The sequence below is a fragment of the Bactrocera dorsalis genome, chromosome 3 (assembly GCF_023373825.1).
Source record: "Bactrocera dorsalis isolate Fly_Bdor chromosome 3, ASM2337382v1, whole genome shotgun sequence".
NCBI lineage: Eukaryota > Metazoa > Arthropoda > Insecta > Diptera > Tephritidae > Bactrocera > Bactrocera dorsalis.
This window is the reverse complement of record NC_064305.1, coordinates 63,109,338-63,135,192: the sequence shown is the minus strand read 5'-3', so window position 1 is coordinate 63,135,192 and position 25,855 is coordinate 63,109,338. Positions and strand designations below refer to the sequence as shown.

The 25,855-nt window shown below is 38.4% G+C and overlaps 1 protein-coding gene across 1 annotated transcript in view; it reads right to left on the bottom strand.

Moving 5' to 3' along the window:
- Positions 1–21,805, bottom strand: part of LOC105233078 (protein prickle) — a 182,216-nt gene extending 160,411 nt beyond the window's left edge. Inside the window, exon 1 of the mRNA XM_049452421.1 lies at positions 21,015–21,805. Within this exon, the coding sequence (XP_049308378.1) occupies positions 21,015–21,226 (212 nt within the window). The 5' untranslated portion in view covers positions 21,227–21,805. The remainder of the gene's footprint in view (positions 1–21,014) is intronic.
- Between the last annotated feature and the right edge of the window lie 4,050 nt (positions 21,806–25,855).

Genomic DNA, 25,855 nt, shown 5'->3' with positions numbered 1-25,855 from the left:
TTTGAATGCCTGTATTTTTTTCTTTAAAAAAAGAGGGAACCTTGAAATGGATCACACTTTACAATGATAACATGAAATTAAGTATTTCAACATCTGCTTGGGAATAATAAAGCGCGGGTGACTTAGGCTTAGAATTTTTATATCCTAATCACTTTTACCTTCATTTATTTTAAATTGGAATAAAATGAAATTATAGCCCAAGTGAACCTTTAATACCTGGTCCAAACTTGAAGTTAGGTTACATTGATCTTGATATGAGTACTACTTATGCAATGATCTTAAGACTACGTCGTTGAGCCGGTTCGATTAGATATTAAAACGCTGGCTCTGAGCACTTCAATTAATTCTACTGATAGATGTTGCTATATGTAGAGTTCTATTCTTTGTTAGATATTTCAGTCTGTAACTTTCACATTTTTTGGCATTTGTACCGAATTTCGAATGAAATATAATATTTTTGTATTTTGGACGCATTTTAGTTGAATGATGGTAGAGTTATATGCCCTTACTCTTCACTTGTTTACACAGTTAAGTAAATACATATACGAGTATACTTATAAGCGCTCACTCAAGCCACTTCATTTGATTTCGTGCATCAAAGTGGTAAATTAAATTATTTGCATAATCAAGCGCTTTTGGAGCACTCTCTATAAGCCAGCACTGCTAGCCTCCCACTGTCGAAGGTATTCTGTCAAAATTGCGTACATTTTATTTACCCTCGGACCCTCTTCAAGCAATGGCCTACGCCACCACTTGGCAGCGGTACCCAATCGCTCCATTATGCGTTAATTCGCCAATAACGGGGTTATTACCAGCAACAAAAACAAATAGTGTGTAGGAAATTAGTAGGTGGGTGTGTGTGTGTGTGTCTTATGTGAAAATTTGTTGCGGCATTTGGTGCGTGGGCTCTTTGACTTCACTTTGTTGGGCATTGTGTGACAAGTCATCGTAATTTCTTCAAAGGCCACATTGCGCCCGCTGAGTTATGAATGTTGTTGATGGTTTGTTTGTGTAATATTTTGCGTTTTTTTGGCAGTGGCCACGACGCGTAAATGGCATTTGTTCACTTTGATGTTGTGTTGACGTGTTTCTGTCAAACAATTCAAATTTGCTCGTTGATTTGCATTGAGTGAAATATGTGTGGTAATTTATTTTGTTAGAAGCTTTTGAGAAAAAAATTCTGTCGCCAAAATTGGAATGTGAAACAACTTTTATGCACAGGTCTGTTTTTGGTTCAGTACAAAAACGTTATAAAAAGAGTTTGTATAATCATATTTTATTGTAAATAACACAATATTATAAAATTAAATAAAGCTATAAATATTTTCGTTTTTGATTGCCCGAAGCTATAATACCCTTCGCAAGAACTGTGAAAGGTCAGTTTGTGCAGCAACTATATTCTATGGTAACTTAATCTTAATAATTTCTTCGGAGACTGCAGCCCTAGCAAATGACCCACGCCAAATTTTGTGAAAACAGACCGTTTTATTTGAATAGCAAAGGCAAGGGAGAGATAGCCGAGGATCTTAGCATCTGTTATGGATCGATTCAATACGTTTTGGTTAATGTTTTGGAACTCGCACTAAAAGACTTAAATCTTTTGCAAACACTGTATCGACTAGGAAAACTGTTAAACAGTCTAGCAAATAGCGCTGCAAAAATAAGCCGAAACCGAAAAAAACCAAAATGGACTGAAGGCGATATCAGTCGAGGCTTATGATGTCAAAATCGTGCTTGGCGACTTTAAAGTCAGGGTAAGCAAAGATGGTGTCTTTGACACAACGGTTGGTAAATACAGCCTCCATGATGAAAAATCTCCAACTGGGTTGAGGCTGATCGACTTCGCCGGGGGCCGAAATATGATTATCAGATTCCAGCGTAGTAAAATTCATCAAGCTGTCTTGTTGTCTCCGGATCAAAAAGCCATCAACCAGATAGGTCATGTTGTGATAGTTGGAAGACGTCTCCTGTGTTTTTTATGCGCGTACACTTCGAAGTCCTATCATCTACTCCGACCACTTGTTGCAGCCAAGACACGCACCCACCTCCATGCAACAAAAAACGCACGTCAACAAACACAAGGAAGGTTCGACGTCGAGAAGCTGCAATCACAACAGACAACCGAACGATTCTCTACTCGGCTTGCACTCCTGCTCTCTGAGAGCACTCGTCAACTTGATATAAGGGGTGCAAACGAAATCATCGGTTTTCGATAAAGCCAAAAGAATAGCTGGTGCGATGAGAGATGCCGTGTCCCAGTGGACAGAAAACAGACTGCCTACCTTGCAACATTACAATCGACCGGAACATGGGCGGGATGGGATAGATACCGAGAGTTGAAGAAGGAAGCGAGACGCATTTGCAGATAGAAAAGGCGAGAGGCTGACCGATAGGAGTAATGCTCGAAATTTCTACGAAAAGATGGGGCGACTAAAAGAAGGTTTCAAGACCGAAACATACTCTTGTAGAACCCTCAGAGGTGATGTAGTGACTGATGCCCGGAGCTTACTAAAATTATGGAGTGAACTCTTCTCCAGCCTGCTGAATGGCAGTGAAAGCTTAACACCAGGAGATTGTGAACCCGGTTCTCCAATCTATGACGTTGGAGCAGACGTTCCATTGCTAGGCCATGAAGAAGTTCGAATAGCAATTATCCATCTGAGAAACAACAAAGCTACTGAGGCCGATGGATTGCCGGTCGATCTATTCAAATAGCCAGCTATTTTGTGTAATAATATATAAATTTTGTCAAGAAAACGTGTTTTTCTTTAAAACGAAATATTTAGTAAATTTAGTTGAAAGTTGTCATTAAAGATGTCAAGTTAAAATAGGCAATGTATTTTCATGAATTACAATATTTTTGCCAATAAACGCTAAATACACTTTTGAAAACGAAAACGTTATTTTTTGAGCACATTGTAAATCATAAGAAGATAATTATCAAAGAATAAAACAAAACACTACTAATGACTAATAATACCAAAACTAAAGAAGCCAAGGCGGTTTGGCCAAAATTATAACAATGCAACATGTTGCTAGAAGTCAATAATGCTGCAAAATACACAAACATATATAAACACCAACAACATTCGCATATAAATATAATTTTGTAAGTTGATTTTTGTATCAAAAATATAAACTCAACAAAATCATGGACTTGTTATGTATATTTATGTTTGTATATGTATGTACTCTCAATATATTCACTTTTATATGGTCATATGGTCGAGCATTTTATTGTACTACCAGCATAACCATTTCGAGTGAACTGCAACGCAGTGCAGAAGTGTAAAATTTGCTGGCAAAAATTAATTAAACGAAATTGCAGCAACGTGTTGCCATTTTATGTACTTGCTGCAAATGTAGGTGTGCACAGGCGTACATATGTACATGCATTACATGTGTACTCACACACAGCTTTATGTGTACTCGGCTGCATTGAGTTGCTATAATTCAGTAGTTGCAATCACCGTTATTTGGTTTGTCATTTTGGCGCTTGACGTTTAATTGCTGACTGCTTTTTGCGCAACAAGTGCATTTTTGAGGCGACTTTGTGGCAGCAACAGCGAGCAGCACACATACACAATGTAAAAAAAAAAATATGCACATTTATGCTGTTAAAAAATTTTTATACCCTAAACAGGGTATATTAAGTTTGCCACAAAGTTTGTAAAAGAAGGAAACGTCGAAGACCCAATAAAACCTATGTATAAATGATCAGCGTGAGGAGCTGAGTCGATTTAGCCATGTATGTCTCTTTATCTGTCTCTGAACTGGTTCATTAATTTTTGAGTTATCGATCTGAAATTTTGCAAAACTCCATTTGTCTAAATGGCCTGTATTGGACTACTAAAAAGTATAGCTGTCATACAAACTCACCGATTAAAATCCATCTCTTGTATGACAATCTTTTTTATTTGACGAGAAATCTTCTCCAAACTTGGCACAGATTATTGACCAAGCCAACGGTAGAATCGGCGAAAAAATTGTTGAGATCGGGTAACTCTAGCATATAGCTGCCATACAAACTGAACGATTAAAATCAAGGTAACGATACTTTTCTGCTCTTTTATGCTACAAATAATACACCTGTGAAGGGTATTATAGTTTCGATGCAAATAAAATAACCATTTTTCCTTGTTTATTATTATTATTTTTTTTTCATTTTTTTTTTTATTGCAAGTCTTCAAGCATCAGCTTTCGAACACCAAATCTATTGCCAGAGTGTAATGTGTTATGCATATATGAGTAATTAAAGATCTGCGCGATAATATCTGTTGATAGCATAATCTACCAACTTAATTTTGACATCGCGCTGTCACAAAGCCAGTCAATATAGATGTGCAATCAAATACCGTTGTAAACTTAAAAACTGGTTTAGACACATCTACATATGTTTAAAATGACTTTAAGCGCTGGCTGAACATAAAACTGTTAGATAATATTCGTAGACAGCCACTAAATCATAAATACAAGCAATGATAGCGGATTGCAGTTTGAAAGCTTTTTTGTTGATAGCTACCCTGCAGGAAATATTTAGCGTCGTGACATATTGAAGAATTGAAAGTGAAATCAGGGTGCTAAGAACGCTAAATAAAAACACAGCAGATATTTTCAGCGTAAAATAACCGAGGATGTTAAATAAACTGAAAATCCATAACCAGAACTCTAGAAATCACTTGATATATAAAACTGGTAGAATTAAATTCCGTTTTTTTTGGATGATGCAGCCATGTTTAGAAGTTCACGAAAGTGAGGAAAGTTCTTTGAGCACCATTCACTTGGGAGTGATCAAAATCGATTCATAAATTCAGTGAGAGATTCGTAGCTGGATTCGTGGTGGAAGAGAGACTCCGTCGCTAAGTCTTGGCATCCACCCCGATGGATGCATGTCTAGCCACAATCCGCGTCAAAGCGAAGTTCTTCAACATATCGTTAATTTGCGCACACGACCCCATGGAAGATAAGGACGATGTGACCAAAGATATATTTTGAGCGCTTGGAGCGCACCTATGAAAGCAGCCCCGCCACGATTTCGAAATCGTGCTTAGTGCCTTTAACGTCAAGGTAGGCAAAGAAAGTATCTTTGGCACAATGGTCGGTAAATTCAGCCACCACGATGAAAAATCCCCAAATGGGTTCAGGCTGATCGACTTCGCCGGGGCCCGAAATATGGTTATCTGTAGTATCAGATTCCAGCAAAGAAAAATTCACCAAGCTACCTGGCGGTCTCCGGATTGAAAAGCCACCAACCAGATCGATCATGTTGTGATAGAAGGAAGAAATATCTCCAGTGTTTGAGACGTGTGTTCGCTCCGAGGTCCTACCATTAACTCGGACTACTATCTTCTTGCAGTCAACAAACATTAGGAAGATTCGACATCGAAAAGCTACAAACAGCCGAACGATTTTCTACTCGGCTCGCACTCCTGCTCTCTGAGAGTACTCAATTCGTTATAGGGGAACGTTGGGACGGCATTTCAAGCTCCTTACGTACAGCTACAGATGAAATTATTAGTTTTCGGAAAAGGCAAATTACAGCTGGTACGATGAAAAGTGCGCGGAATCGAACAAATACCGAGAGTTGAAGAGTCAGATTACACAAGTCACATATGACCTCGAAAATTTAAAATTTTTCTGAAGGTATTCACTGCAAACTTCTTCAGCTTTCAAACTTATATAGTTAGAAAGCTGAAGTGAAAAAGTTATTATAATAGAAACCATCTGGTTTTCCAATTCTTTCAGTACAGTTAGTTTAGTTCATTTAAAGTTTTGCAGAACAACTTTTTAATTTCTAATCTTTGAGTAGGTAGGCAATAAATTGTAGGTAAGCTGATGCGATTAGTTTGAAGAAATCACTATATTTTCATTTTGGTATATTTCGTATACGTTCCTCAAAATTTCCTCAAGGTACGCGTAATTAACTGCCAGATTTTTTCTATGCTTATGTCTATGTCTATGTCTATGTTTATGTTTATGTCTCTTGCTATGTTAATGTTCACTTGATGCAAATCTTTTTCAAGAGATCTTAATTAGTTTTTATCTTTATTTTAGAGTGTTGTATACACTGAAGAAAACGACAGTTATATTTTGCGAAACAGTAGATAAATGAAGATTGATATGAGGACAATAAAATATCAAAACTTGTGCTTTGTTTCCCAAGTGTTGGCATTATCAAAGACACATTCAAAATTATAGCAGATTATTTTAAGATCCACTCACTTAATGTTACGTCATGGAAAGAGTATCTCAAGAGATTGAGATTGGAGGTTGCTAAGACTTCAAAAAAATATTAGACCTTCATTCAAATTAAAATTGTTTTTTAGTACTTGGAATGATTATTAATAGATAAGATCAGGTCGATATTACCCCAACTCCCACATACCACGTACGATGACTTTAGTTTTTCTAATAAATCTTATGCCGAATTCTTCGGCCAGTTTATGACTTATATAGAGTGTTTGTATATATAAAATTGCTTACATACCGATCCTCTGGTTAACGTTTTTCATCTTAAATTATTTCCCTGGCTTTGATTCTGGCAAGTTACAAGAGTATAAAGTGTTCGGTTTCACCCGAACTTAGCCCTTCCATACGTGTTAAAACTAATTTCTTAAAGCTTAGGGGTGTGTAACATTGTGTGGATTACCAGATGCATCTTTATTGGAATTTCTCTCATGAAATCGAACTTTAAGTATTTTTAGGCAATTTAAGTAGACAACTAAAAACCCAAAATTCCTCGCTGGACGGAAATATTAAAGAATTAGGTTCATAACAACATTCGATTGACATCAGGCGCTATAATGGCAACCCTTATTCATTATAGAATATTTTTTAGCATTGGAAAATGTTGAAGGTAGGGGAATATTAGCCTTGTTTTTGCATACAATATCATCCTACAACATAAGAGAGAATATTTCAAGGAGGAAATATACTTCGAAGTTTCAAGTAACCTTACAATCGGGACCTATATTAGAAGGCATTGTCTATTGGATACTGTGATCAATCTCAGGCATGATCGAGGCCAATGAACTACTATATAAGAAACACAAAAAAGGCAAGAAACAAAGCAAAAATAACAACACCAGCAACAAGTACACAACACACCATCTCGCAGCTGTCAATTATGATTTTTATTACAGTCAATCAAAAACGGAGCATTTGCGCTCAAACATTTCGCCGCATTCACTGCAGTCAACGCGAGCAATTTCAAATCTAAAACTGAAAAATTCATGTACTTGCAGTTGCATTCGAGTAAAATCACCACATTCGATATATTTACGAGCGAAACTGCATGTGACAGTTGCAATTGGATGCGAAAATGCGCGAAAATCGGCAAATCGTGATATCGCAGCGTGTAAAACGTGGTTAAGAGAGCATCTCAAGTGCGAGACGTGTTGAAAACACAGCAATTTGGTGTAATGCGCGTACTAAAAAATGCAGCAAACGGTAAAAAGTGATAAAATGTAAGAAATTCATGACAGTTGACAGACAACGACAACAAAGTGGCAAACAAAAATACAGAAGTGTCAATAAAAAGTTGAAAATAAAATAAAAATGACAAAAATAATAAGAGAAATCTCTAGCAGATGGGTTAAACAATTTTATCTCGCTAGTCTGGCTCAGGTGCTACAAACTTTGAGCTCGAAATTGAATCGTCTTTGCACTTCACTGAATATGACGGGACAATTTTGTTGGTTATGTTGTTATCATGGGTTATTTTGGTATTGCTTCTTTGTTGTATTCACACAATCTACGAAGCACTTGAAGAAGTCAATGAGAAGAAGAAGATTTGGGCTAGAAGAGGTGTTAGAAGGTTAGTTTAATTTATGTTAGAATACTCTGCAAATCCGAAGTTCCGTTCAATTAGGTTAGACCATGTTAGTTAAACTAATACTAAATTACTTTGGGCCATATTACTAGTACTTAAGTCATCCTTAGGCTCTCTATAGGGCTTATTAGGTTTAGTTATGTGCACCATATTTTGAGAAGAGGTTCAATAGTCCATAGTGATCCACAAAGTACGAAAGGAAATTACATATATTCGAGGTATATGTATGTATATGATAATATTTACTCCAAGCCTTCTTTCAAGTTCAGTTAAAACCCTTCATGTAAATATAAATTTTACATCACTGATGCTCAATAGGATGTTTATCTCAATCCTTCCTCATGGTGGTAGGGTAATATGAGGTTTCTTCAATATAATCCATACCTACTACTGGTCGGCTTTGGCAGGTACAACAGGTTATAGCCTCTAGAGCCATAAGTTTGAAATGAAGGCTACAACTGAGTAAAATGAAATTAAGTTATATTGAGCTTCTAGATAGATCCCCGTAACAAAGATTATAGAGAACATAAGCGGACAGTCTGAATACCACTTGACAAAAACCTCCTATGATCTGGTATTAACGAAAGGCTTTGCGGCGTCCGAATGACTGTGGTATGACTTCGAAGATCATCTGGAACAGTTCGATTACTCCTTCCTACCGTTTAGTTCCTCCATGCTTTAAAAAACTGTACGAGTAAATACATATTCCTACATATTTTTAAAGATGTGGTCCTTCTAAAGTCTTTAAATTACTATCATACGCCATAGTTAATGATAATTTGTATTTTGTCATAATTTCCTGAGTGCTTTAGATGTCTTAAGATAAGCGCTGTCATTTTGGAGTATCTATCGTATATAAGACTGTTAGGCTTCCCTAACAATATAGTTGAAGATCGTAATTAAGGACCTAAGAGCCGTATAGTATAAGGCCCAAGTTACATATGAACAATAATCAGTTGTGAATTATCATTCCATAGTCTTCTTATATAACAATAGTTTCTTGTTTTCTTGTACTGATTTTCGTGCTTTTGTTTTTCTCTTTATACTCTTTGTAACTTGTTACATCCTGCGTAAGACATTTGCATCAAAGTACAGGGTAGGCCATTTAAAATTGACCCATTTGTTTCTAAAAAAAAAGAACAAAAGAAAACAATGTTTTTTGTTCATTTCAAAAATAATTTATTTTGGTCCAAGGGGATTTGTTTCAGCTAATATTTAAAAATTAGATCGCGTAAATGGGCACCTTTAGCTTTGACAGCTAAATGCACTCTTTTTTCGACATTTTCCATGACTTTGGCCAATGTTTCGGATGATATGGCGGCTGTTTCACGTCGAATGTTGGCTTTCAGTTGAGCTAAGGTCTTTGGCTTATTAGCGTATACCTTGGATTTCAAATAACCCCACAAATAAAAGTCTGGTGGCGTCAAATCTGGTGATCTCGGTGGCCAGTCAACATCACCATTTTTCGATATCAATCGTTTTCAGCCATTTCGATGGCCCATTTGCCAAAATTAAGGCGTCGCGGATAATCAGCTGGGTTTAGTTTTTGTGCCATTTGAATTTTATATGGAAACATCTTCAAATCTTTATGAATTATGCGTCGTTAACACAATTGAAAAGTTATTTTGAATATAAAGCTGAACAATTTCAGCGCGTTCTTTTGGAGTGTACTGTTCCATGGTATAAATTGTCTTCAAATGACGCTTCTAACGCGGTATGACATTAGCCGATTTGTCAGCGCTGTTAAAAGTTACAGCGTTGCCAGATGGGTCAACTTTAAATGGCCTACCCTGTATCTCACTGGGAGCCACGACCACCGTGTCAAGTGAAAGTCGTGCATTTTTATGAAAGCACTAAAATTATACTTTCGTTTTGTTTTTCCGCGCAAAGAATTGTTGAATCGTAAATGTTGAATTTGAAATGGAAAGCGATGTCTTTGAAAGAATAGAATGCGACGATGAAGAGTAAAGTGAGCAGCAATAAAAAGAGCACAATAAAAGCTATAACATGTGAAACTATAAAAGTAGAAAAAAACCGCTTGTACTAAGGAAAGCACAGCAACAACTCGCAACATAAATACAACCCTGTTTTAAACAATGTTGCTGCTGAACGCATTTGACAGCCGCCCGTCGCACTTGGCAGTCGCTCGTCGCACTTGACAGCCGCGTTGACAACTCTTATGCGCCGACACATTTGCACGGGTCCAGGTGTCTATATATAAGTAGATATGGTAATATTTGTTGTTCATACAACAACAAGTGCCACATAAATAATGTATAGTATAGTTGTATAAAAGGCACTCAAGCTGGGAGCCAAATGCAGGCTGGCTAAATTATGCAGAAAGTGCTTCAAAACCTATTTTTACTGAGTCTAGGATACGGGTATATTGAAAAAATATTATTACAAGACCGAAAATTATAAAGCCTGGTACGTATAACAGATAAAATAAATATATGAGGATTGCAACGCGACCTTAGTTCTATTGTGTCCTTTCATAAGACACAACGACCCACTTAGCCCCAGCATATCGACAAATTCCAATATACTGCTTGGTGCTTCTGAGACGGAGTATTCCCTATTTGGAAACATGGATCCAAGGGCTTTAATGTTGCGTCTGCAAACAGCTATGCAGTCAATTAGTAGATGTTCTAGAATTTCAGGCTCCCTATCGCAGAGTCGGCAAATTGGGCAAGAAGCTAGGCCTATGTCATGTAAGTGTTTCTTCAGCTTACAATGGCCAGTGCAAAATGCGACAAGTAACATGAATTTGTCACTAGGGAGGTTGATTAAATATTTAAACCTCCTGAGGTTAGCAACTTGGCATGATGCATGTCTTGGAGTTGTTGGCAATACCTTTCTCTGCCTACTCTTTCTTCCTTGCGGAGCAAGACTCGATTACTTTTTGGTTGCTTTACCATTGTGCCTGCTGCGTCAAGTTGAGTAGACGTGTGTTTGTAGTGTTCGTCACGAAAATGGAAAAACGAAATCAAGAGCAACGCGTCGGGATAAAATTTTGCGCCAGATTGGGCGAAACAGCTTCGGAAACGAACGCTCAAATTGTAAGAAGGTATGGTGATAGTGCTCTTAGTCGTGCTCAAGCTCACAATGGTTGTCTCCGCGCGCCCCCCGCCCGAAAAAAGCTCGCATGAGCAAGCCGAAGGTGAAAACGATGATTGTTGCCTTTTTTGATAGCCGTGGAATCGTCCACAAAGAATTCGTTCCACCGGAGAAAACTGTGAATCAAGTCTACTAATGCCAAGTACTCGAAAGATTGCGAAAACGAGTCAACGGGGTGCGTCCAGGCATCGCTCGTAACTGGATCCTTCATCACGACAACGCGCCGTGCCACACCGCCCTCAGCGTGTCCCAGTATCGCTGTGTGGCAACAGCCGCCTTATTCGCCCGACATGTCACCCTGTGACTTTTTTTGTTTCCTAAAACAAAATCGGTGGTCAATGGAACCCATTTTGAGTCGATTACGGACATCCAGGCGGCCGTGACGAGGGTACTCGCGGACTTCCCAGTCGAAGCGTTCCAGAAATGTTACGAAGCATGGAAAACGCGCTGGAATCGCTGTATAGCTGCCCAAGGGGACTACATTGAAGATTGTAGAATAATTTTCAAATATACGGTTTTTATGGTAATCTGGTAATGTTAAATTAGGTTGGATTAGATGGTTGGTCTATAGAGATCGTCCGTGGTAGTTTTTTGTGAAGCCATAGAAAAGAACACCTGTGTTCGAACTTATAAATTAGCAAAACGCTTAGTAGACAGTACAAATTTGCATAGGTATGCGCTCCCAAGTTTTTATGTTTTGATATCTCAAACGTAGGACAGTCAAGAGGGAAATGTTGAGTTGTTTCCACCTCATTTACTTCTTCCATACAGCTTTTGCAGATTTCCCAGCTTTACAGATGGACGCCAATAAGGCAATGGCCTGTTTAAAGCCTCACAACTCGGGAGAAGCTGACCTTACTGAGGGCACAGAGATCACAAGATCTTTTGCGATCGATTTTGAGCTAAAAGCCTTTTGCGACAGCGCATGTACCGATAGTGGTCTACCATACCAGATTCTCTCTGCCCTTCGGTGCTTCAGTGGACAGGAGCTTTCCCGTGGAGTTTTACAAGCCAAGCTGAAGACTTCGATCCACAAGTCTGGCGTGTTGGTTGAGACCAATGAGCCCACCTAAGGCGCGGATGTGAGAGTTTCTCGGAGCCTCTGGCGTTACATTTTCAAGTTTGTATTCCTAGGATTTCTAAAAGACGTTCTAGGCAGAATTTCTCAGGTTAGACTGAACCCAATATGCCTATGATCAGAAAAGGAATGATCGTCAAGGACCCTCGAGTTTCAGATCAAGGGGCAACTCCATTCAAGGTTAGGGTAAAATCAAAAAAATGTTGAATCGAAGACTGCTTAAGAAATAGTTGTTTTCTTTCATATTTTTTTGTAAATTTTAGACAAACGATGGGCCTTTTAATCATATAAGATCTCTACAATCAAGAATTTCTAACGATCGGTTGCTTCCTAGCTTAACATTGCCTTATTTGACTTGTTTCATTTGCATTAAGTCCACCTCAAGTACTATGAATAAGAGGCAAAAGTGTTGATAACACAAACGGAAATGCGCAGCAATAACAAAAAAGAGATAAGAATGAAACAGGAAGATGAAAATTGAAAAAAGGCAGGCATTTGCGTTGTTGCAGCTTTTGTTCATGCCACAGGCGCAGCAACAAGTTGTATGTATATACATACGAATTCTCTTTTGCAACAAAGTAAGTATATGCTTGCTCTTATTCCCACTTATCTAAGTATGTGTGCATGTGACATAGGTACATACAGTTATGGACAATAAAATAGAATCAAAGGTGTTGCTTTGAAACAATATCATAATTTTTTTGAAAATTTTCATCTATGTAGTAACTTTTCGGCATAATAACAAAGGCAATAATATGTACTTTTAAAAAAGAGGAAAAGATAGCATTGTCGAGTTTTACAGTTAACTGTAATTTAAAAAGTGTAAATAGCGTGCCTCGTGCTTAGTAACAAAATAATAGAATCAATAGCGGAAATAGTTTCGTAAATGAAAAATTTTGAATTGAAAAAGCGTAAAAAGTGGTTATATTAACTTAATTAGATCTGTGGAATGAATAATTGTATCAATTATGAATTTATTTAAAAAAATGGGTCGAGCAAAACATTGTTTAGAGGGGGAAAGATTGTGCGTCCAAAATTTGCAAGGAATGGGTCACGCGTAACGGCAAATTGCAAATATATGAAATATGTCTCAAATATTTGTGTTTAATGCCTTAAAATGTCTGAAAAAATACCCCGATCACAAAAAAATGACTGCGCAAGTCGTTCGAAATATTGCATGATTGCCGATGCGCGTACCGTTAAAGACCTCTGCAGCCATTCAATAAGAATTATTTGCAAAAATTTCTTCGAGAACAGTAAGAAGACGACTTGTGGAGAAAAATTGCTTTGGCACATGGTCTCGAAAGGTGCCAATGCTGAGAAAATGGCATAGATACAAACGTACTCAGTTTGCAAAACGACACATTAATTAGGGCGGAGCTGAAAATTAAGAAAAAATGGTTCGATATTTTATAGTCTCAATGCAAAATTAATATGATAGGAAATGATAGTTATGCATGAGTCCGACGTCCAAAAAACAAAGAAATGTGCGTCCGCTACACGACTAGGTCTTTCAAACGCTGTGGGGGCAATATAATGGTTTAGTATTGTTTCTCATATTGTGTTCCGGGACCTATATTTTGGATACAAGAAAACATAGACCGCCATATATAGGTTAAGGTTTTAGATAATCTCATATTCTCAAATGCTGACTGGAATTGGCTTTGCATTTTGGCAATTCCAACAAGAGAGCGACCCGAAACATATTTCGGGTCTTGCCAAAAAATGGTTTTCAGATCATGGTGCTAGCCTTATGGCTTGGCCAGAGTAATCAGCAGATCTGAATCTCATCAAAAACTTACGGAAAATTGTTAAGGAAAATATTGCACCCCTTAAACCGAAAAATAGAGCAGAATTCTGAGAGAAGGTCCAAAGGTCTGGTATTCTGTTCCACAGAACACTTTCGGTAGCCTAATTAGGTCTATGCTTAGAAGATGTGCATCGGGATTACACGATTAAGAATACACTACAATGTACTACCAATTTTTCTATTAGTTCCCTTAAAAAAATATTTTTCTTTTATTGAAAAAGTTTTTGATTCTATTTTTTTGTCCATCGAATTTTTGAAATATATTGTTTACCTTTGTTTTTGTAATATTTATGAATTCTTTTGTTCCAATATTTTTACTGCTACCAATAGCACTTGATATGAAGTACATAATAAAAATATAACTTAGTTGAATTTAAATCAAATTCATAATTTTTTTGAGAACGGAAAATTAGTACCACGGATGATTCTATTTTATTGTCCATAACTGTACATATATACTATATATAAGCATACTTGGTATGTGTAAGTTTGGTGGTAATATGTGTAAATGTATGTAATTAGCGTTAATTCTTTGCTTTCGCCAACTTTTGTTTTTAATCAGCTAGCCGCATATCCGCCCATGGTCACGCTGCAACATTATCCTGCCGACTGTTGCATTCTTCACTATCGTTGCAACAATTAATGTACTGGACGCGCATACCTACAGACTTGTTGTTGCATTGTTCAGCAGCCGCCGCAACGGTGGCAGCAACCGCATTTGGACATTCATTAAAGTCTGGTTTGCTGCACTTGCAACAAAAGTGAATTCATTACGCGCGCAAATATGGCTTCTCGCCATATGTGTATGTGTATGCGTACGTATGTGTGTGTAATTAAAGCTGCCACAATAATAACAACAATAGCGACAAACAGCGGCATAGTAACAGCCTACAAATAAAGCTTGCAGCAGCTTGACAACTGCCGGCTCTTCAGCCGACTAATTATTTATGATGTTTGCACATTTTTGCAATTTTTTCTACTCAGCGCGGCTTTAGCGAGAATTATACAGCTATATGAAGTTACAGAGGTATATACAGGGGCGGTGCGATAAGTGCTTAGGCTCGCCACAGGATGACGCTATTATTGCAAGAGAAATTTTCTATCCTTTGAGCGTGATCCAAAGAGAGATACTTTTTTCAATAGACATTTTTTGACAGATCACGCGTGAGTCATGCCAAGCTGTCATGTTATTTTTGTTCAGTATTGTTTGTCGCTTCATCGTGCAAAGACTTATACCTGAACAATAGTTACAAATCGTTTAACTTTATTACGAAAGCTTAGGCTCAGTAAAGAATATGCTTCGCGCCCTTCGCTCAACTTATGGTCAACAAAATCGGCCTACTGAACGTACTATTCGCCACCATCACCCAACTTGAGAGCCAGCATTCATTATTGAATAATATTCGACCGAATAAACCACGTCCAGCAGGCAGTAAGCAAAATATAGCAGCCGTAGCTGAAAGTGTACATGAAGACCATGGAGAGTTGATTCGGCGCCGTTCGCAGCAACTCGGATAGACGTATGGAACGATTTAGCGCATTTTACGTCGAGATCTTAAATTGAAAGCGTACAAAATTCTGGCTTAATGGGTATGTAAACAAGCAAAATTGATGCATTTGGGATGAAGAGCGACCTGAAGAGATTCAAGAGCTACCATTTCATCCAGGAAAAATAACAGTTTGGTGTGGTCTGTGGGTTGGTGGAATCGTCGGTCCATATTTCTTCAAAAATGAGACCGGTAAAAACGCGATCGTCAATGGCGACGTTATCGCGCCATGATAACCGACTATTTTACGCCCGACATTGAAGCTTGTGATCTCGGCATCATCCGATTTATTGAAAAAACACTTCGATGAGCCGATTATTTCACATTTTGGGCCGTTTGATTGGCCACCAAGAACTTGTGATATCACAGTTTCTCCTGTAGGGATATGTAACGTTTAAAGTCTAGGCGGCAAATCCCGCTTCAATTCAGATCTTGGAGCAAAACATCTCGTTACAGTACAGCAATAGTTACCAGGCGAAATTTTCGAACGATTTAAATAAAAATGTAAGAACCCTCGAAATGGATCACCCTTTATATTCTCGAAGGTAACTACTGTCAAAACTGTGATTCCAAGAACCGACCAGAAAGATTTGTTATGAGAAAATGAAAGTTAAAAATTTCAACAGTGTTTGGGACAGTCGAAATAGCAGACTACACCCGCCGAACCCACTTTGAAAAACGCGAAGATTTTTCTATCGGTCGGCAAGTGTGCCCACTGTTCCTTGGGGTTCACAAAGTTCAAGCCACGTTGACTAGTAGGCGTAGGGCAAAAGGTAACAGGACTTCACCTGCTCCGAAGAAAACGAAGACTGTTTTGTCAGTCGGAAAGTGTTGGCCACAGTTTGTTGGGATTCCTATATTGATTACTAAGAGTAGGGCAAAAGGTCATAGGAGTTTACCTGTTCCAAAGTAGACGAAGACCCGTCTATCGATTGGGAAGGTATTTGCCGTCGTTTCTCAGGCGTCACAAAGTGCGATTTACATCGCCTACTAGCAGTAGAACAAAAGATTACAGGACTTTACCTGCTCCGAAGACGAAGAAGACAATGATTGTTCTATCAGGAAACGGTCAAAAGACCCGAATAAGCCTCCGCCATCGACACAGCTGAATGTGTCGAATTACGCTACAAACTGCTGGTTCATCTATAACAGATTCTCCGTATTTGACTTTATATGACTTCTTTATGTTTACGCACCTGAAAAACTGACGTTCCTGGTAAAAATTGGAATCACCAAGAAATTGAAGCATTGCTGACTCAAGTTTTTCGATATTTCTCAAAATTTTTCATCGCATTATTTTGTATGTTAAGTATTAATCGGATCATCCTCGTATGTACATACATATACATTTTCATTGCTACAATGACAGCATTCAATTGCTCGTTTGCCGGCAATCAATTGTAATGGTTTAACTGCTCAACGCGGAATAACCCCAAACGCTGATTTATTGCAGCACACACACTCAAACACTAACACACACACATAAATACACACACGATCGCTTTGCTGCTTGCTGTTGTTATTGCTATTGCATTTGCCCAAAGCAGCTCGTCGCCGCTCGACTTGACTTGCGATTTTCCAAATGTGTTGGAAAATTAACTGCATTTGATGAGTGGAAATTCTTTGATCTCATTTGTGGTGACGTGCAAAAATATGGAAGTCATTGCGAATGCAACTGTCACTCGTCGCTAATCAAAAGCTGTTATGCAATAAAATTTTGTCGCTGAGTGTGTGGAAAAGCTACATATTAAGCCATACTCAAATAAATACACATTTATGGTAAATGTAAGCAGTTAAGTATTTAAGCCAAGTTCGGTGTGTTTTGCTTTTAAGTGTGCCCAAAAGTGTAGAAGCCAACTGTTTATATAAATAAATCTACTTATTAGGAAGGGTTATTCCGTCCATTTTAATCACTTTTCAACATAAGATTCGCGATAATGGGCTTATAAATGCTAATTAATGAGTTGGGTTTTCTTAAGATATCGACATAGTCGATAATATTGATATGTACCATGTACCCTATACATTTTTGATATGTGTATTGTATACAGAGGTAGGCAAGAATACGACAAAATGTAGTACCAGGATATTTCTTAACGAAGCTCTCATCATCATATGCAATATTCAAAAGTTGTATTTATGAAGTACATGAAGTTATTTCGGGGATTCCTACATTGTGAGTGAAATCATTGAACAAAGAAGCTCTTCGGTGATAACTGCTTCTCGCGAGTAAATATCTTTGATTGGTAGAAACTATTCAAAGAGAGCAGAGAACGCATAGACAACGAGCAACGACCAGGACGGCCATCAACATGAACTGATGATCAACACATCAAGGAATTGGTGCTTGAGAAACGACCATAAATAGTCAGAGATCTTACTGGCATCGTTGGAATGTCGGAAGGATGAGTGAAAACCATTTTGAAAGATCATTTGGGCCTAAGAAAAGTGAAAGCATGGCTAGTTCCGAAATCACTAATTTTTTTCTGTCTGTGAAACAGTGCTTTCCCACTACCAGGATTTCATGAAATGTATTATTACTGGCAGACAATCAATTGGTCATATATCGTGGCAAAGATGAGCCAAAGCCGAAAAAAACACGTTAAAGCGGTCAAAAATCAAATGACAGTTTTCTGCTATTATTGTGGTGTAGTGCACTCCGAGTTCCTTCCGCCCGACCAAACTGTCAACAAGGAATACTATTTGAGTGTTATGCGCCCTTTTCGCGAGGCCGAAATTATGGCCCAACAACTCTTGCCTTTTCCATCACTATAATGCACCGTCGCATACTGTATTGCTCCTTCGTGAGTTTTTCCCCAAATTCTCAAGCAATATCGTGCCGCAACCACCGCATTCGCCTAATTGAGCTCCGTATGACTAACGTGAATCAGCACGCGTAATGAAGGGTATTCCGGGATTTGACTTTAAGAACTGTTTCCAAGATTGGAAAAAAAGTTGGCAGAAGTGTATTGGTGCCAAGGGGGATTATTTTGAGAAGGACGACATAGTTTTTGAATATTAAATTAGGAATTTTAAAATTATAAACAAAGTCTTACTGTTTTTTGCTTCCAGTAGGACGTCACATAGTGTATGTTTGGTATCTGTTTGGCTAACAATGAAAAAATAATTAATAACGTGTCTGTTTTATACTTTGCATTCCTTCTGAAAGCACGCCTACCGAATCGTTGTAAATATTGTAGAAGTGTTTTAGGAAGTCCGTGAGTCCTTCATGAACCTCTGTTAATGATGATAACATCGGCAAGTTAATGAAATAGTGCTTGAAAATCGTCAGCTTCAGAGAGATAGCAGAGGATCTTAACATCTCTCATGAATCGCCTCAACACATTTTGGATAACGTTTTGAGTATGAAGCGTATCAGTGTTTGACCCGTTCCAAAAGATCTGAATCATGTATAAAAGTGACGTGGTGTAGAGATCGTAAAAGATATACTGTGCTTCTTACTCAAAGCAACATATTACGTGAGGATATATTTTAACCCGAAAACTAACTATTGATTAAACTTTTCGACCTTATAAATTTAACTGGTGGTCAAGAAAATGAAATTGCATGTAGCATTAGTTAGTTCAGTTTGGCAAAAATATTTGAAGAAGCAGTTGAGGAAACTACCTTACGTGGTTAAAATTAATTTATTGTTCCAGAGAGAGAGTTTTGGGTACCTTATTTGAGATCACATACTTTACTCTAGCTTTTGCAAACAACGCCCTTTTGTTACTGTAACGCAGCACCTGTAAAGCTATATTAAAATACCAATTTTTTCCTTTAATTATAATAACAAATAATAAATATTATTGTTTCTTCAGAAAACCAAAGGTTATTCGTAGAGAAATTTTAATTGAAAATTAGTTGTTCATTAAAGCGATCAATTAAACTTAACCGTTGGTTAAGAACTTGACATTTTCTTCATTCTTTCAAAAATTGTTTGATAGTTTTGGTGGTTTATTGCCCTGAATCTTATACCTTATAATATTAGGAAATGCTTTGGATTGAGCTTTTAACAGTTCGAGGATCTCATCTCATTACCCATAACAATATTTAAAACATTTCTTTACGGAAGAGATCTGACAGTTTCGAAGCAAGCCTTGTTCGTTTCCTGTATGGTCCGGTTATGTAGGTATTATATACAATATATTCAGTATCTTACCTGGAAAAGGAAAGAAAAGCAAAATTAATTTTTAATAGTTGAAATTTTTTTAGGAAATAAAATTTATATTAAGACTATGTAAACAAATATTTTATAAGCGAAAAAGAAATAAATGTATATATGTGATCAGCTGAATTGCACTAATATTGCCAATTTTTCAACCAGCAATTTATAGAGATTCCCCAACCTTGAAAAGGAGTAAGCATTTTGTTTTAAATGTCACTGCATAATCAGTCGTTTATTGAGTGACAGGCATGGGATAAGTGCGCATGCGCTTGACGCCACGAAGTAACAGCTCTTTGGTGGGAAAGATAGAGACCTTGCTGATGAAAATGGCATATCGGAAGGCTCAGCCAATACCATTTTGAAGGATGTTTTGGGCCTCAAGCGTGTCAAATCTCGACTGGTACCGAAAACATTGAATTTTTTGGAAAAAAGGCATTTCGTTGAAGTGTGTGAAACGATGCTTTCCAACTGCCAGGGTGTCATGCAACGCATTATAACTGGCGATGAGACCTGGATCTATGCTTACGACCCCGAAACAACCGATCAATCGAGCGAATATCGTGCCAAAAGATAGCCGAGATCAAAAAAATCGAGCCAAAGTCGCTCAAAAATCAAGGTCATGTTGACTGTTTTCTTCGATTATCGTGGTGTTGTGCATTATGAATTCTTTCCAACCGGTCGAACAGTCAACAAGGAATATTATTTGAACGTTATGCGTCGTTTGTGTAACGCTGTACGCCTTTACACCACGATAATGTACCATCCCATAATGCCCTCGCAATTCGTCATCATTTCGCCAAAAACTCAACCCATATCGTTCCGCAACCACCGTATTCACCTGATCTGGCGCCGTGCGACTTCTGGCTGTTCACCAAGCTAAAAAGACCGCTCCGGGGACACCGTTTTTATACGATAGAGGAGATTCAAGCCGCAGCGAAGACGGAACTGAAGGCCATCCCGGAAAGTGACTACAACCAGTGTTTCAAAGATTAGAAAATCCGTTGGCATAAGTGCATTGCATCGGGATGGGATTACTTTGAAGGGGATGAAAATGATTTGGAAGAATAAATAAAGAATTTTCAAAATAAATACAATGTCACCTTATTTTTTGGGCACAGTAGTATACATCAATTTCATGGATAAGCAAGTCCTAGTGAAAAACTTGAATCTACTAAAAGAATCTGCATTGATAGTAAAAAAAAGCTTAGTTAGCTCAAAGGTTTAAGTGCAAATAATGACACTTAATCCGAAAGCTCCTACAAAAACATGAAACATCGTGAAAAGTACCGTGAATAAGATGCATATACATATGTACATAGAATCGGGAAGCTGCTGAACTATGACTGGTCTACTCCATTAAGTAAATTACTTAATTCCACCTTAATTTCTTTGTCCTGCCAACTTTCCTTTCCATTTCACTTTTGATTTTTTCATATTATATGTTACGCTTCCTCATCTCTCACCTCACTTCCGCCGATTTGATGATCGCCTTGGGCGGTGCATCCCAATAATTCGGTGCGGGTGGCACCCACTGACGCAGCACCTGATAGTTGCCCTCCAGCAATTCCATACCCTCAATAACTTCCTCATCTGACTCATCGCCATTGTTGTTGTTATGGCTATTGTTCGCCGCGTTGCCAGTGGCTATATTCAAATTGTCATCCTGCTCATCCATGGCGTTTCACAGATTTTATGCGCGCTGGTGATTATTGCAAATGCACTGTATGATAGAAGCTTTGCGACAATAACAAAAACATTTGAAATTTTGACATTTGTTTGAAAGCAAGCTGGCGCGTACAAAGCGAGTTGAATGAATGACGCAGAGCGGCACACATACACGTACATAAATACACTAATAAAAACAAATACACAGCGCTTGAGAAAGGAAGCAAGAAGAAGAAAACGTTGAAGAAGAAGAAGACTCTCATTCACTGACACAAAGCACTGGTAAACAAAGAAGCTGCGCTCTGGGCTATTAGCAACAATAACAGAAACTGCGAAGCTGCTTGTGACACGTTTCACATGATTATTTTCACCGATTTTTGCACAAAGGCGATTGAGATTTACATAGTAGCACTATCTTCACTTTCACTTTTGATTAAAAATTATTTTTAAATTTCCATTTTTCTTCCTTTTATTTTCACCAAAATGTACACAAACAACACATTCACTCGATAAACGCGAACGTAAATGACGCACGCACGCACAACGCAGCGGTACCGGCGTATATCCTGTGAGTTCTGCTGCACACTCGTTCGCTCGCGCGCGTTTACAATTGAATTGTATCTAATCAGAGAAAATTTTCATGGAGTTTGTTTTGCCTGCTCAGCAAGAAAAGCGAACGTAGGAAAGCAAGAGCAAAAGCAAAGCAAAGCACGACTCACGGCTGATGGACTGCAGTGCCACATACACACACACGCATACTCCCATACAAACACATTGACAGGCGACCGACTGCGAGAGGGTAAATTGCCGGTCGCGCTCGACACGTAAAGGACACGGCAAATGCAAGTCCATATGTATGTATGTGCGTGTGTTGACGTGCTGACGAAGTGGCATGCCACACTGCCGCCAACCCCACCCAGCGGCGAGCGGCCAGCCAAGCGGCACGACGCGCGTTCATTGTCCGTGGTTAGTCCTGGCGCCGAGTGTTGGCGTGCTGTTCCTTTGTTTGTCTCATTTATTGCAATTGTATACACATATAGATATTTAGATATATATATATGTATATATGTATATATACATATACAAATGCATGTATATAAGTATGTGCCACTTTATGTGTGTTGGTTTTTTAATGTGTAAAATAAGGGTTCGAAATTTAATGTTTTTCCGTCTGATTTTTTGGGGGTTCATTCACTGTTGCCTTTGCTTACCGCTCTGTGGTTGTTGTTATTCTTGTTGTACAACATTCGCATATTGTAGAAATTATGTTGCTTTTTTTTTGGCACACATCAACGGTGTCTGTATTGAACGCATTCTCAGGCGTCTCGTTTGGCACATTTGTCTTTCGATTGGCACTGTGGGTCGGTGGCCCGTTTTAGTCGCCAAATTTGAGATTAGCTTGAAAGGTTGTGGATCAGGGTAATATTTTCTTTAACCTTAACACAATCCTCATGTAAACTCCTTCAACTATATAAAGACTACCTAGAAGCTTTGCCAAACCTAGTTTCAAATTTTAAACTATAGAAATGAAAAAGCAATGAGGCCGATGTCCATCAAGGACTATCAATTTCGAAGCATTATTCGATTTTATTTAGCCACTAACAACAACCTAGATCAATCTCATAAATTTTATGCAACTATTTTTCGCCATTATCTACGTTTTTTATAACAAGAAAAGTCAGAGAAGATCGAATTGGGGAACTGTAATGCGCTAAACCTAACCTTCTCCCACCTTCAGACTTTCCCACAGAGCAACCGGTTAAGTTTTAGCATTTCCCTTATATGGTATTTAAAAACCTAGGGCAATACAAGAATAAATGTTCACTCTTTGCACATCGGACAGTTCGGACTAATGTCATGGAGGAATCTATAGTATATAGTAAGCTAGTTTCTAAAGAAACAATTTCCTCTTAGTATTAGTGTCATATGGAAATCCAAATCCCCATGTCCCATCTGCCTATCTACGACTGAATGTCCAGTATCCAACTGTGGATCCATCGTCTTTTGGATGAGGGTTGCCACCGCTGTTGCCAAATTTTGTTGCTCTTCTCCTGTGTCTTTTACGATACTGTTTTATGCGCTGATAACTAATATTGGGTTGTCAAAAAAGTCTTGAGGTATTTTCGCTAGTTGGCGCTGAAAGCGCGTAGCTGTACCTTTTTGGAAAGCTCATTTCACGCGCTAACACGTGTTTGATTTGTTGTCGTTTCTTTTAAGTCGTTCGTGAGTTATAGCGTCGCAAACATGGAGCAAAATAAAGAGAAAATACGGTACTACATAGGCTGCTATATATATTTCTGGACTTGGCAACACTAAGTGTTGCCAGGTGCAATCTGACATTTCCATTGGAAAGTTTGACATTTTTTAGCATAACATCACTCAGAACGTTTTGTCATTTAATCGTGAATTGTTTTATTTACAGGGAATTAAATAATTCATCTCGGCCAAAAAATGGAATTAACTCGTGAAAATTTTTGTGCGATCATTTTTCACAACTTTCGACGTGGATTATCACGACAAAAGTGCATCGATGAACTAAAATCTTTGTATGGCTATGAAGCACCATCCTATAGCACTGTGAAAAACTGTTACAACGAGTTCAATCGTGGCAGACGCTCGCTCAAAGACGAATTCCATGAAGGTCGTCCAAAAACAGCCGTTGTGCCAGAAAACATCGATGCCGTACGTGAACTGATAATGCAAGACCGTCATGTAACATACCTTCAGATAGAGGCATGCCTATGCATTTCTTCCACCAGCATACATTCGATATTGCATGAGCACCTGGCCGTAAAAAAGGTTTGTTCTCGTTGGATCCCGCACAATTTGACAATCGCTCAAAAAAAGGCTCGTGTGGATTGGTGTAAAGAAATGCTGAAAAAATACGATCGCGGTGCTTCAAAAGACGTTTATAAGATCGTCACAGGTGACGAATCATGGATCTATGCGTATGAGCCCGAAACAAAACAGCAATCGACCGTGTGAGTCTTCCAAGACGAGCCAAATCCAACGAAAGTTGTTCATGGAAGAAGCACTTCGAAGCAAATGGTCGCCTTTTTCTTCGGCAAAACTGGTCATGTGGCGACTGTTCCGCTTGAGCAACGTAGGACGGTCAATTCTGAGTGGTACACCACAATTTGTTTGCCTGAAGTCTTCGGAGAAATTCGAAAAACGAACAAGAGCAGAAGAATCATTGTGCACCATGACAATGCGAGCTCTCACACATCGGCTCAAACCAGCGCCTTTTTGACCGGCCAATTGGCTATCGAATTGATGGGTCATCCGCCGTACAGCCCTGACTTGGCACCCAATGACTTCTTTTTATTCCCACACATCAAGAAAATAATGCGTGGTCAATGATTTTCGTCTCCAGAAGATGCTGTTGAAGCATTCTAAAACCATGTTTTGGAGATGTCTCAATCGGAGTGAAAAAAAGTGCTTCGAAAATTGGTTTGAGCGCATGCAAAAGTGTATAAATCTTGATGGAGAATATTTTGAAAAACAATAAAACCATTTTCGTTGATAAATATTCCTATTTTCATTATTAGGGCAGAGATATATATAGCAGCCCTCGTACTACGATAAAGGCAAAAATGCATCTCAAGCCGCCAATAAAATTTGTGCAGTTTATGGACCCGATACAGTTTCCATTTCCACCGTACAACGATGGTTTCAACGTTTTCGTTCTGGTGTAGAGGTGGTCGAAGATGCGCCACGCTCCGGAAGGCCTGTCGTCGAAAATTGCGATAAAATCGCTGAATTTGTCGAAAGAGACCCGCATAGTAGTCATCAAACCGTTATAAACCATTTGAAGAAGCTTGGAGTCACTAAGAAGCTCGGTGGTGCCACACGAGTTGATTCAATAAAAATACCGCAAGACTTTTTTGACAACCCAATATAATCACTCAACTTCTTCTCCCTTAATGTCAATGGACGGTTTGGCTTACTGGATAATACTTCAAAGTGTCGGTTGAAATAGTCCGGAAGGCATTAATTATTCGTATTGTAGAATGTCGATGTACTGTGGTTATTGATCTTGCAAAGGATTTGATGTCCAGAACCTGGATCCATTGAATATTACTAAGATCCTTATTTTTATAGATTAGAAATCGAGGACTGAAACATACACAGCCTCTGCCTGCCATCTTTTAAGGCGTTATATGTATCTTTTATTTGCTTTTCCAGACGCGTACCTCAGGTGCTTCTTGAATTTAATTCTTGAGTCTAATATTATGCCAAGATACTTCAGTTATGGCTGCAAAGTAATCTCGCTCTCCCCTTTGCAAATGAGCAAAACTTCTCTTTTATTCCTTTCCCTAGGTTGAATTCAGGAGAGAGTGGAACTGATTTAGTAGTAAAGGTAGACAACAGGAAAAGTATATGATACATTAGCAACTTGGGCCCACTGTGCGTTATGCACGTTTCGTTTAAGTGTCATTATACCCATATAAGAGTATCCTGTCCATTTCATTCACCCATACACTAATACCAATAAGCAGATATATGTGTATGTGTGCTTAAAAGTAAATGTGAAGGTTATACGCATTGGATATTTTTCGTTCTGCACCCATACAAACAAGCGGCACATATAAAATTACAAATATCGCAAGATATTCGTATCTCCATACGGTTGAGCGCG